Here is a 15,263-nt window from a genome sequence, read left to right on the forward strand (position 1 = left end):
CACAAATGTTTTTCATTTTAGCTTGCTAAATTGAAAAAAATCTTCAGACTCGTTTCATCAATCTCATATGAATTGGAAACTCGTGTAAGATCCTATATGTATAACATATAAATATTGATCAACTCATGTATTACATGTATATAAGGCAAATGTTCACAAGTCATGCTGATGTGATCAAACAATAAATCAATCAAAACAACCATATCATTATTTTTACTTTGATTAAGGGCTTCTGTTTGATGTACAATCATGTCTTCAACATTTATGAAATACCAAAAATCACTTTTGCTCCAGAAAGGGAAAATGTCAGATTTTAGAACACAGATTATAACGTGTTTAATGAAATTATATATATATAAAAAAAAAGGCGTCAGAAGGGATTTTTTTTTTTGTAACATTTAAAAAGATTTGTCTGTTGACATATATAAGGAGTTAAATGACATAAATCAAAAATGTGATTCTCTTCAAACTCTCATCATGATTGGCTATGAGAAAATGAATGTCCGATTGTAATGGAATGAATTTTCTTGCATAACTGCCTGTCTGCATTCTTATACCAGGTACTGGATCAACGTCTCTTATGTTACATACAAATGTATGAGAGTAATGTTATTTATGCCTGTTAAGCTTTATGTTCAAAATATGCAGGTTTATCGTTACAATGGTACTTAATTGGTCTGTACTCATGGAATCATGTTGTTTGGGTTGTTATATATAATATAATTGAAAACTTTGAAAAAGGCTGTTAATTGTTTTCATAGATTGCTTTCATTAAACATTAAAGAGAGAGCTCTACATTTGTATGTCTTAATTATCTAATACCTTTCATCTGACATTCCATAGAATGGGGGGGGAAACACAACGTCCTAGATAAGTAAAGTTTATTCAATATCTTGGGTCGATTATACCGTGGATACCAAGAAGGTATACAGAGTCCACACTGGTGTAAGTAAAAATCCAGGAAAAAGTGCGAACAACATGGCAAATCTCTTCCAAACATCGAAACTTATTGGAGCAACATTGACATGTCAATGTTCAATGTATCTTCCATACATTGGAATTTATTTATAAATTCTGATGTTTGGTAGAGATTCGCCCTGTTGCCTGTTGTTCACACTTTTTCCTGGATTGTTTCATTCCATAGATCAAATAATTTCTATCAACGGCTGTGTCTGACAACTACACATATAGTTTTTAACAAGCCATTCAGCATGGTAGCAGTTTGCCAAATGACAATGTTGTATACCCAGAAGTTGAGGACACAGATAATAACTTTGCGAGGTGTTAAGTGTTTGCAATTCATATTTTGTGTGTTGGAATTTTGGTTTCAAACTCAAATCAGGTGATTCTGAACTAATGCAGTCAACTTTAATTTGAATGACAGTTATGTGTTTATGTTGGATTGACCTTTTGGTTTTAACGTGGGTTCTATAGCTGTAACTGAAGGGATTCTGTGTGTTTGTGTGTCATAGATCAGTCACTTCCCAACTGTTCCGGAGCATATCTCAAAACCCATTACATATTTTATCTTTAAACTTCCCACAACCACAGTGACAGTGACTGCCCTTTTGTATTATTAAGTTGTTAATTCCAAGAAAATTTCAAGTTGTCACAATAATAAGATAATGCTGAGGCATGTTCATTTTAGTATAAAAAGTCACTTTTAATACTTTCTGTTAAACAAACAATACATAAATGCTCACAAGTCCACGAATACCGAATTTGATATTGATTAATCCACTCTCTCACCAAAATCATTAAAAATCTCATCTCTTGCTGCATTCGTGATAAAAACACTCTCTCTCTCTCTCTCTCTCTCTCTGAAATCACGATAAATCCGCTCACAGAAATTGTCATAAAACCAATATCTCACAGAAATCATGATAATCCACTCTCTCACTGAAATCAGAGTCACTGGACTTAAATGATAAATCTTCTCTATATCTGAACAACAATATTACTGATGGGACAACTTTCTCATTAAAGACTGGATCAGTGTATTATAATGATAATCCACTCTCACTGAAATCAGAGTCACTGGACCTAAATGACAGACAGAAACCGTGTGTTAGCCTTGATCAGTGTCAAACAATGACCCTCTGTTAAACTTGTTAGTTGTCAAACTATATATGGCATTGTTAACGTTTTTGACCTGTGAAATTTCAAACTGAGATCCTTTGTTACACTTGTTTAGTGTCAAACCTAGATCGTGTGTTAACTTGTTTACAACTTTAAATGGTGTGTTAGACATGTCAACCCTCTAAAACAATACCCTGAATTATATGCGTAGCGGAACTGGACTGGGCCGATCGCCGGCGACCAGGTACAGTTAGCTCAATTGTTGAGAGCGTCCGTCTAGAGTTTGGAGGGTCCCAGGTTCGAATCCCGGCCTGGCCGTGCATTTTTCTGCTCCTGTTACATACGTATTGTCAGAAATTGTATGATTTTTACAGATATTCTCTTGAGGATTCTTTCAACCGCTATGAGGTTTCCTTTCAACATACACAAATATACATAGATACGAAAATGTATATACTTCCCAGCATTATAATACCTCTGGTGTCAGGTGTGTTTAGTTTACTGGGTTTTGCGTCCTATTTAACAAGAAGCAGAAACTATGAAAACGATATAAAACAATTTTAGAAGTATACGTGGCATATCTGCATTTATAAAAATCAATTTCCAACTATTTGTCAATTTTTATCACAAAACTTGATATAGTGATATTTTTTACCACAAAACTTGATATAGTGATGTTTTTTACCACAAAACTTGATAAGTGATGTAAACCTTCTCAGTTCAAAACTGGGTTGTTTGATCTGCAAGACAGGTAGGGTATACGTATGTCACAACTCCTTCCTCGTCCCCTTAAATACCTCCGGAATAAACAACTTAGAGGTCAAAAGATGTCAGAGGTATAACATATAAGATAGTCTCCCACAACTCACAACTGTCATCAATAAATAATATTCTTATCATCGGATATATTTAAACATGTATATATCTTGATTTATGCTTCTTCAGTAAGCAAAAGTTCTGAATGAAAAATATAACTAACAAAAACTGAATGAATTATTGACAAAAAATCAGTGGTTGCGAGTTTCCCGGGACTTCTTGATATGACAAATTGGTGAGGTATCGAATAGTGAGGTACTAATTTGTTGGTTAATTACTTATCCACCAGAGACGTATGCCTCTCGTATGCTACATGGTTTACCAACAATATATCGTCTCATTTTTTCGCCTTCATTGCCTGTTTGCTGGCTTCTCGTCGCCGCTGGGTGAGAGGATTTCGCGGGTCAAAGTAGTCATATCTGTCCAGCTCTTGTACATTGGCATCAATGACTTTCCTCTTACTTTCCTCCGATTCAAACTTCAGGGTATGTCTCATCCTAAAAAACATAAAAGATATGATACATGTATGGTTCAATATCACAGGGGCTTTGGGTTATCATTTACTACATTGAGATATATGTGCACTTACATAATCAAAAAGGCTAATAGACTAACTAGTGGATTATTGTTAATGTTTTCAAGCCTTGCGGCAATTTTTTAGGCATTACTTTTAATGAGAAAGAAAAAGTTAAGTTCCCAATTACACCTCACTTCCCAAGGCATACCATGGGTGCAGCAGGCCTATTTTACTTTGAACATCAATAGGCTGAAGCCACTTATTTCTTAATAGTGATGAAGGCTAAAACTAAAGGGCATCATTTTCTTGATTTGTTCACAAACCGAAGCTGTAAAAAAATAACGAAAATTACAAATGTTTGCGTACGAAAGTCATCTGGGCCCCTTTCAAGAATCTGGTTCAAACCAGTTTAAATGGTTGTCATTCAGATCAAACAATACAGTTTTGAACTGACACAGGTATACATCACTATATCAAGTTTTGTGGTAAAAATTTGATGAACTGTTGGAAATTGATTTTTGAATATGCAAAAATGGCACTTTTAAAAAATTGTGCAATAAAGTTGTCAGAAGAAATCTTTATAAAACAAGGTCAATCCACATGTAGATTTTTAGATACATTATATTATTTAGTGGTAGCATAAAAGAACGACATACTATTCTTGATATATTGTTATACATTCTCCGAAACTGTGCATTTTGTAGCACTGCCTACAGTTTGGTCCAAGTGCGTTCGTTTATAGTGGAATATTTCTGTGCCTCCTTTATTTCTGTGCCACCTGAACCGTTTTAACCAAGATACGAGAATGTGACCCTGGACTTACCAGGACATGTCACCGGAGTCCTCTTTCTCCTCTCCCTCCTCCTCCTCCTCTTCCTCCTCATAATCTCCTCCAACCACTTTGGCAGACTTCAGTTTGTTCTGGAACTTGGCTAGAAGTTCCATTGTATCTTTCTCTCGACTGGAGCCCTTCTTGTTCTGTTGTTTCTTTATATTTTGGTACTTCTGTTTTTCCTTCAGATAGCTAGCCACAACATCATTGGCAGGTTCTTAGGTTTAATGTAAAAAGGAAGAAAAATATAATGCACACATAATATCACCTGTTATTGTTTGATCACATTAATTGTACTGGACAACACATATTCACAGTCTTAACTTAAGGATATAAGCTACCTAGCTGTAACAATGTATCTCCTATCAAAAAGAGTCCGAAAAACCTATGACATATCGATAGTGAATGGTAATAAAGACTTAACTGCCCTTTCAATGATACCAAATTCAAGAATACATGCATTTATAATAATGAGTAGTTATAATAAAAATAATTGTAAGAGAGACAACTCTTTCACAATGTAAAGATGTACCATAAAGGAGGACACATCTTTAAACTGGAGATTTTGTACCTGTACAAGACAGGTAAAAATATATAAATGTAGCGGAACACGATTGGGTCAACAGTCGGCGACCAGGAAGCTCAGTTGGTAGAGCGTCAGTCTTGAGTTGAACTGTTCAGAGGGCCCCGGGTTCAAATCCCAGTCTGGTCGTACATTTTTCTGCTCCTATTACATTTGGTGCCGTTGACCAACCCTTGTTTAAAGAACTAAGTGAATACTTGACAAGTGGATACCCGAACTTGGGTTGTAAACAGTTGTGTCTTTGTGGGTGAAGACTTAGAAAAAAGAGGGAGGAATGTATAGTGGAACTGGACTGGGTCGATCGTCGGCGACGAGGTAGCTCAATTGGTAGAGCGTCCTTCTAGAGTTCGGAGGGTCCCGGATTCGAACCCGGTCTGGCCTTGCATTTTTCCACTCCTATTACATATGCATGTACAATGAAAACACTGATTAATGACACCTAAGGACAGCCAGTAATATAGTTAATATTACATGATTTATTTACCCAAAACACTGATTAATGACACCTAAGGACAGCCAGTAATATAGTTAATATTACATGATTTATTTACCCAAAACACTGATTAATGACACCTAAGGACAGCCAGTAATAGAGTTAATATTACATGATTTATTTACCCAAAACACTGATTAATGACACCTAAGGACAGCCAGTAATAGAGTTAATATTACATGATTTATTTACCCAAAACACTGATTAATGACACCTAAGGACAGCCAGTAATAGAGTTAATATTACATGATTTATTTACCCAAAACACTGATTAATGACACCTAAGGACAGCCAGTAATAGAGTTAATATTACATGATTTATTTACCCAAAACACTGATTAATGACACCTAAGGACAGCCAGTAATAGAGTTAATATTACATGATTTATTTACCCAAAACACTGATTAATGACACCTAAGGACAGCCAGTAATAGAGTTAATATTACATGATTTATTTACCCAAAACACTGATTAATGACACCTAAGGACAGCCAGTAATAGAGTTAATATTACATGATTTATTTACCCAAAACACTGATTAATGACACCTAAGGACAGCCAGTAATAGAGTTAATATTACATGATTTATTTACCCAAAACACTGATTAATGACACCTAAGGACAGCCAGTAATAGAGTTAATATTACATGATTTATTTACCCAAAACACTGATTAATGACACCTAAGGACAGCCAGTAATAGAGTTAATATTACATGATTTATTTACCCAAAACACTGATTAATGACACCTAAGGACAGCCAGTAATAGAGTTAATATTACATGATTTATTTACCCAAAACACTGATTAATGACACCTAAGGACAGCCAGTAATAGAGTTAATATTACATGATTTATTTACCCAAAACACTGATTAATGACACCTAAGGACAGCCAGTAATAGAGTTAATATTACATGATTTATTTACCCAAAACACTGATTAATGACACCTAAGGACAGCCAGTAATAGAGTTAATATTACATGATTTATTTACCCAAAACACTGATTAATGACACCTAAGGACAGCCAGTAATAGAGTTAATATTACATGATTTATTTACCCAAAACACTGATTAATGACACCTAAGGACAGCCAGTAATAGAGTTAATATTACATGATTTATTTACCCAAAACACTGATTAATGACACCTAAGGACAGCCAGTAATAGAGTTAATATTACATGATTTATTTACCCAAAACACTGATTAATGACACCTAAGGACAGCCAGTAATAGAGTTAATATTACATGATTTATTTACCCAAAACACTGATTAATGACACCTAAGGACAGCCAGTAATAGAGTTAATATTACATGATTTATTTACCCAAAACACTGATTAATGACACCTAAGGACAGCCAGTAATAGAGTTAATATTACATGATTTATTTACCCAAAACACTGATTAATGACACCTAAGGACAGCCAGTAATAGAGTTAATATTACATGATTTATTTACCCAAAACACTGATTAATGACACCTAAGGACAGCCAGTAATAGAGTTAATATTACATGATTTATTTACCCAAAACACTGATTAATGACACCTAAGGACAGCCAGTAATAGAGTTAATATTACATGATTTATTTACCCAAAACACTGATTAATGACACCTAAGGACAGCCAGTAATAGAGTTAATATTACATGATTTATTTACCCAAAACACTGATTAATGACACCTAAGGACAGCCAGTAATAGAGTTAATATTACATGATTTATTTACCCAAAACACTGATTAATGACACCTAAGGACAGCCAGTAATAGAGTTAATATTACATGATTTATTTACCCAAAACACTGATTAATGACACCTAAGGACAGCCAGTAATAGAGTTAATATTACATGATTTATTTACCCAAAACACTGATTAATGACACCTAAGGACAGCCAGTAATAGAGTTAATATTACATGATTTATTTACCCAAAACACTGATTAATGACACCTAAGGACAGCCAGTAATAGAGTTAATATTACATGATTTATTTACCCAAAACACTGATTAATGACACCTAAGGACAGCCAGTAATAGAGTTAATATTACATGATTTATTTACCCAAAACACTGATTAATGACACCTAAGGACAGCCAGTAATAGAGTTAATATTACATGATTTATTTACCCAAAACACTGATTAATGACACCTAAGGACAGCCAGTAATAGAGTTAATATTACATGATTTATTTACCCAAAACACTGATTAATGACACCTAAGGACAGCCAGTAATACAGTTAATATTACATGATTTATTTACCCAAAACACTGGTTTTGTTTTTAACATTATCTTCAGTGACAATCATACAGGTGTGTAGCTACCTATACACTGGTATGCAGGTGAATCCATCAAATTTTCGAACAGAAAAACAAAAGAAAACAAAAACATTCCTTGTTGTTCCCCCTTGTCCCTAAAACCAAAGCCCTGACCTGGGCCCGCTCCTAAATGAATCCACTTCGAACAAAGGCTAGCTTCACGTCCTGTCTTATGTGACCAAATGATCCACTCTATACCTTCAGGGCTTTTCTCGAGAGAAAATGTTAACTATCCTTATTAATTAATTAGGTGAAAAAACAAAAATGATGAGGTAAAAATGGTGCAAGGTCAATTGAGATCGATCTAACAGCAAATTGAGACCAGGGACATGTTGGTGATCACATGCTAATAGGTCAAGCACATAGACTAGAAAATTAAAACAAATTACCAACAATCCTATAGTAATGACTTAAAACTGAAAGTGACTAATGTTGAACATTGTCAATGAAATAAGTGTGTAAAACAGGAACTCTGCGTTGGAAACGACGAAAACTTTACTTTAAAATTGGGTTATTTTTAGCAGATGTCAAAAAGAGGTACTACCCTTGTCTGAAAAACACTTCCCTTTCCAAAGGGGAACACTTTATTTAACCAGTAGTGAACTAAGTGCAGGAACATCCCTGCCCTTTGATGTCTGTAAAAAGGGTTTCACTGGACATATCTTACAGATCAGTAGACTAATAGCCTGTTAGCGTTAACTTATTTCCTGTCATCAGTTTCTTAGACATAGCTGACGGGTACACTTTAGAGTTTGTTTCTACTTTTCAACCTACCTGGTTGTATTTTCCCAGATTTTTTTTCTGATGTACTCTCATCCTTTTCTTTGCCGCCTTTCAATTCTTTTGCCAGCTGTTTAGCTTCTTTCCTCAGCTGTTCCCTATAACATTGATATCCACTATGACATTTGCATGACACATGTACATTACAGCGAACACAAAATGATTCATAAGTAGCGAAGTGAAGGAAAACAATACAAATCTTGTGAATGAAATCAGGTGGTTAAAAGAGAAGTTGAATACTGTCGAATGTAACCCCTAAATTCCCCCCTATCCACGAAAAAACACTATCATTCTCACTTGTATCATGGTTTGAGTGGTTTTTTTTTTTTATTTAATTTCAGGCCGTATACTCATACGTTAAAATATGAAAAAGTCACAAGGAAAAATACATCATTTTTTTTCTGAAAGTGTATATTGATTACAGTGTAATTGGTTAAATTTGATAATTTTTCAATTTGAGGGAAGGGGATTCCACTGGACCCCTCTACAGGGGTTCCACACATTGGTCACTTCTACGCAGGCCTTTGGCACGTCGATAAGTTAATCTTGTTCACTGTCACATGGAGTGCACACAACATTGGAGAATAGAAGCTTGTAATTACAAACAACAGTCAACACTTTGATTAATATACATTATTAATTTGCTTATGTTCAGGGGCAAAAATTAATATACATATTTTTTGAAGTGAGAGACAAAATTAGGGAGAGACTTAATTGCAGGCACCGACCCAGTTCCTAAGACATAGCTTTACTTAAGTGTTCTTACTTTCTTGATAGTTTTTCAGCTTGGTCATCAGATGGACCCAGGTCTATCGAATGTCTTCCTTTCATCGTTATGTCAGAACTGGATTTCAACTTTTTCTGGATCGATTCCTTTAAAGATATGTTACCTTCTTCATCGTCTGACTGAAAGAGAATTGCAACAGGACAGTTTTATAATGGATGAATTACTCCTCATTTCTATGGGACTATGAATTCAGTAATACCCTATAAGAACGGGGATTATTAATGGTTCTTTGAGAAAAAATCTCAATGGCTCAAATGTCTTTTCCCAATTTGACTTCTTTCCTTAGCCATTATGCATACTTTTTATCGAAGATATCTGATAAACAATGTGTCTTTATCAATGATATCATCAAAAATCTTCATCAATGACATCAACAACAGTCTTCAGCAATAATATCCTCAAATCTTTATCAATGATATCATCAACAGTCTTCAGCAATGATATCATCAAATCTTCATCAATGATATCATCAAATCTTCAACAATGATATCACCAACAGTCTTCATCAATGATATCATAACAGTCTTCATCAATGATATCATAACATTCTTCATCAATGATATCATCAACAGTCTTCATAATGATATCATAACAGTCTTCATCAATGATATCATAACAGTCTTCATCAATGATATCATCAACAGTCTTCATCAATGACATCATAACAGTCTTCATCAATGATATCATAACAGACTTCATCAATGATATCACCAACAGTCTTCATCAATGATATCACCAACAGTCTTCATCAATGTGACAATGATATCACCAACAGTCTTCATCAATGATATCACAGTCTTCAATGACGAGCTATGTAAAGTGATGACAAACCCCAGAAATAAGTACTAACAAATCCCACGTGACCTAGTAATCTCAGCACCCAATAGGTTTGACTTTCCAGAGACGGGACAAAGATGACTTATCTTTGAGCAAGGACTTGTATTATATTTTAGTGAACACGTACTAACCTCCTCCTCACTGTCATCATCACTGTCCATCTTCCTCTTTTTATCCTCTGACGATACAGCAGGCTGTGAACTCAACTTAGGGTCATCTGTAAGGTCATGGCTACTCTTACTTTTGCCTTTCATATCCTGTGTCATATAAACAAACAAGAATACTGGGAAACGGTACATAAAACGCCCGTCACACATTGAATGAGCCTTAATATATATGAAATATTTTTGAGTAATTGATGTTAAAGGAGAAAAAATTCAAAATACCTGGTACATCAATGAGTACAATAAAACATCACAGAATGCATGAAGTATTGCATTAATGAAACCAAGGGGAATAAGTCTATTAATTACGGTCAGATAATTGTTATTGTACTCACTACACTGATTCTAGGGGGCATAACTCCGTAAATTAATATCGGATACAGTGGTTATCAAACTCTTCTGGGCTCTCATGGTAATTAACCTTCATATGAAGTTTGAAGTTAATCCGCTGAAATTTACTGGAGATAACAAGCAGACACTGTGCGTGCCTGCACACCCACCCACATGCCCACATGATAACATAATGCATCTCGTCTTTCAACGGGCATATATAAAAAAGTTAAACCCGGTAGTAAGGTGTTACCTTGACTGCCATAGAGACTTCTTCCTCATCCTCCTCAGCTTCCTCACCAAATGATAAAAGACTGTAGTTCCTAGATAGACAGACACCAATGGAATCAATCCTGTGAATATCTTAACCAAAATATTTTCCTTATTCTAGGTTATGACTTACATAAATACCTGGTAGGTTTCTTCAATAATTTTTAATCTCAACAAAAAGAATTTCTTATTCTAGCAATTACTAGTGGAGTTAGTTTTCTTAATTGTTTTTTATTATGTGCAAGTAAAGTAAAGTCCGTCTTCAGCTTTTTGTGTTATTTTAGGAATAGCGTATCACATTTATGACAGTATGTTATTATTAAACACTTTTCTAATCTTGTTGATTTGTGGCAGATTTTTGATACTTGGCAAAAACTCTTGGTTACAATCTAAAATAATCATCTCAACTCGAAATGGAACAAGCCGTTCAGATTAATATGTCTCGCCTGTGCCGCACTTTGACCATCAATGCACATACTTGTATCAGAGAAACTAACTAAAATGCAAAAACTTAATCTTGATGGAGATGCTGATAAAGTCCTAAACGCAAAAACTTAATGTTGACGCCGCCACCAGAAAAGCACCACCTTAGTCTCACTTCTGCTACTTCGTGGCGACGATAAAAAGTACAAACCACAGTTACGCTCTCATTCCTGAGATTAGCCCAAAAACAAGGCATCTTTAGAATTGTATGTTTCTACTCACTTTGTTCCCTTCGACTTGTTTTTCGACTTTGAATCACTTTCCTCAGATTCAATCGTCTTCAGTCTGGGCACAATGTCATCAAATGGATTAGAGAGCACCTGAAGGGAGGTAATAAGGCAAGTAAATGTACCAGAACTTACAACTATGAGAGAGTGAGAGAGAATGGCTATAGATTACAATATTTCAAATTAAAATGACAGTTTTGTTGTGCAATGGGTGTTACTGATGTAAATGCAAATGTCAATGCATGGTACCTTGGTGTGTTTGATCTTGAGTGGGTATGTGGGGCGATCGTTGCTGTCAATATCAACATCCTGAAGTCGTATCACATTATAAATGGTATCTCCACCGACCTGGAAATTAATGCAGTCACAATAAATTGTCACAATGAACTGTTCTACATTACTATTCATCATTTGAAGCAAAATGCCTCAAAACAACATCAATACCCAATGGCCATCACTCTGCCTTCCACAAATATCATTATGCCTTATTTCAGAGAACTTCATGGCATATAAATTATAACCATTCAAACTGTTCTATTTTTTACATAATTTTAACAAGACACTTATTGGGTTTTTTTTCAAATAAATCCATTGTCAAAAACTGTTAAATTAAGTATGATCCCATTGATGAAATATTTTGCATATCTTGACCCTGCACCAGTATGTTTTTTTTGATAGAATCAATGGCATGTATAAAGCTATTTCATTGGTTCCAGGCATAAATTAATGACCAATCCCAAGGCTGGTAGACAGCATTTATCTATTTTATAAAGAGCTACTTTGTGACCAAATTAAAGTTGGTGAATTTAACCATTATGTTGCCGTGTGATTCCACTTTTCTGACCTTTCCAAATATGGTATGCTTGTTCTGCAGTTCAGGAGTGGACGCCATGGTGAAGAAAAATTGGCTGCCGTTGTCGTTGGGGCCTGCGTTTGCCATGGCTACCAGTCCACGCCGCACAAAGCGAAGTCGGCTGTGGAACTCATCCTGTAATTATACAGCAGATATATAAACATATTCTGCAATTTTTAAATTAATTAAATTCCACAATTTCATCCTATTTGAACAATAAGGTTGAAAGTTTATGTTTTAATGCAAATTCTGGTAAGATGCTGTGGGATGTTTTATGTATTGGAGTAGCCCGAGTTTCCTCTGGTCCTGACACCAGACTTTAGACATTTCCCACACCGGAAATCTACATTTTGTATCTGTCAAAAGGTCTAAAGTCTGGTGTCAGAGTAAAATTGGACTAGTATTGGTGTTGATATTTTCTCAGTTAAAAGAATCAGTACTTCTTCATATTTGTCAAGTTTTCTTTCTCCACTGTCTGTATTTATCTGATTACCTTAAAGGGTGCTCCATAGATAGATTCACCCCCTTCTCCGGTCCCCGTTGGGTCTCCCCCTTGTATTATGAAGTCCTTCACCACACGATGGAAGATGGTACCGTTGTAGTATCCTTCCAAACATAGCTGTACAAAATTACGACAGGCCTTCGGAGCTTCCCGGGACCACAGCTCGATGTCAATTTCACCGACCCCGGTAACCAACAACACCTACAATTATATCAGCTACATCAATATTTGGCAACAGACTTTAGAAATCATATATAGACATTACATATACAGGCACATGTTCCTGAATACGCTTTTGCAATTGAAGGTTTTTATTTAATGTGATGTACATAAGGACTACCTAAGAACGACATTTACAGATGTGCTAAAGCAGAATCACTTGATGATCATGACCAGGTATATATACAATTCAACAAGACCTCAACTGCAAAGTTCAAATGGAAAACTTTTTTCTCAAATATTTGTTTGCAATTATACTTATAACCACATGAACTGCTATATATCATATGTATATGAAGCAGCTATTCACATGTTACTATTATCAAATATGTTTGGCATGACATTCCAGTCCGATATAAAACGGATGTGCCAATTAATTGCATATAATTCAAACCCTTAATGATTAGGTAAAGCATCCCTTTTACCGCTAAGGATGTGCCTCCTATACTGTGTAATATTGATGGATATACATGTATGGTGAGATGATTCGGTTTGGTTCATAACGAAAACAAAACCATCCCACCAATATCAAGAATGTAGGATATAGTACAGTACAGTTACAACATGCCAATAGTTTTTGTGAGATAATATTGCTTAATTAACTTAAAACACTTGTAATTATACTATAGCCTGGGAAATGTTCGCTGAAGTTTCATTTTCGCCCCCATAAGGAGGTCATATTTATCCTACCGTAAACATTAGTACACTACAAAATATATACAGTAAGCAAATGTAAGGGGCAAAATCAAAACACAGCAAATATGGATTTTACTGGTCAAGGGCGATAGTTTAACCAGGCAAAGTTTTCCTGGTATACATTAATTTTTCAAAATACAGCAGGAAATCTTCTGCTTCGATTAACCAGTCAACATGATGGTCGATTGCCTTATAAGCTTACTAATGCTGTACAAGTATTTCATAGGCCAGATCCATGTGACAACAGCCTTACAATGTAATGCAACTGGGAAGTCTGTAGTGCAGTGGAAAGCGTGTTGGGCTACTAATGATGGGCAGGTGATTTTTGAGTCTGTGGTTCGAGGCCAGTAGTCTACCTCCGGAAGTTTGGTCCTTTAGTTTAATGGGAACTGAGGCCTCTTCAAGATGGGTCATCCCAATATCTTACTTTCTGATAGCTGCAAAAACATAGCTTCTGAAGACCGTTTCTTCATGTATATATATACATGTAAGTCCTGCATTGGCAAATATAGTACTATACTGGTGCCTCCATGTTTACTACAATTACCATATTGGGTCATATGCCACCCATATATAGACGTCTGACCTATATTGGACGGGAGACAAAGTTTCCATCATGGTGGTCAATCCAGTTTTTGATGCCCTGGCTACGAAAATTTTATGATTTAATGGACATTTTCTGGCAGAATTTAACTTCAAGTTTAATATAGGAAATCAACAGAAAAAAAGGTTATATTACAAACCAGTGTATGGATGTGGACCCATATGCTGTGTCAATCAATGCTAAAATCACCCCAGTGGCAGTATGATTCACACCAAGCTTGCTCAATTAATTACAAGGCATGGGATTGATATAATATATATTATTTTGAGCAAGACTATATGGGTAATAAAATAAAATAATTACTGAAATGGGTAACTGTTACCCGAATGCAGGACTACTCATATATATGCGCCAAACCTGTTAAATATTAATACAATGGCCTGATGGCTACACTGTGATATGCCATTTATCTGATATTCAAAAACGCTATTACTTAATGTTACCACTGTCCTATAGCAAAACAGAGCACAAAAACATATGCAGTAACGCATGTCACAACCAGCAAGTAAGTTGGAGGTACCCGTTGGACACTTAAAAATTTAAGTAAGCAGCTGATCAACGATATCAGTGTAATTCATTTGCTGTGTAACGTCCTATTTATTTATTTTCATATAAGACTATTTATTATTAAAATGGACCTACCTTTCCATCTGTTGGTGGTTCTTGAATATAAATATTACTCATTTTTTTTCTTTACACGATCCGAAATGTACACGTTCTGAAATCAAACCATGGAAGCTGCCATCTTTCTTATTTTCAGTTTCATTTATATAGCCGATAAACACAGGAAAATATGATGCAAATAAAAAAATAAAAGCATTTTAGATAAAACTATTTTACACCAAATTAAAAAGATAATATCTATA

The 15,263-nt window shown here is 35.2% G+C and overlaps 1 protein-coding gene across 1 annotated transcript; it reads right to left on the reverse strand.

Moving 5' to 3' along the window:
- Positions 1 to 1,638: 1,638 nt before the first annotated feature.
- Positions 1,639 to 15,169, reverse strand: LOC110449127 (peptidyl-prolyl cis-trans isomerase CWC27 homolog). The gene is made up of 11 exons (XM_021495769.1): positions 15,040 to 15,169; positions 12,870 to 13,079; positions 12,368 to 12,511; positions 11,773 to 11,871; positions 11,519 to 11,616; positions 10,797 to 10,866; positions 10,181 to 10,306; positions 9,192 to 9,331; positions 8,420 to 8,523; positions 4,236 to 4,461; positions 1,639 to 3,392 (listed from the first exon to the last, which is right to left on the reverse strand). The coding sequence occupies exons 1-11, from the start codon at positions 15,079 to 15,081 to the stop codon at positions 3,233 to 3,235; spliced, it is 1,419 nt and encodes a 472-aa protein (XP_021351444.1). The 5' UTR covers positions 15,082 to 15,169; the 3' UTR covers positions 1,639 to 3,232.
- Between the last annotated feature and the right edge of the window lie 94 nt (positions 15,170 to 15,263).

The sequence above is a fragment of the Mizuhopecten yessoensis genome, unplaced genomic scaffold, assembly GCF_002113885.1.
Source record: "Mizuhopecten yessoensis strain PY_sf001 unplaced genomic scaffold, ASM211388v2 scaffold431, whole genome shotgun sequence".
Taxonomy (NCBI): Eukaryota; Metazoa; Mollusca; class Bivalvia; order Pectinida; family Pectinidae; genus Mizuhopecten; species Mizuhopecten yessoensis.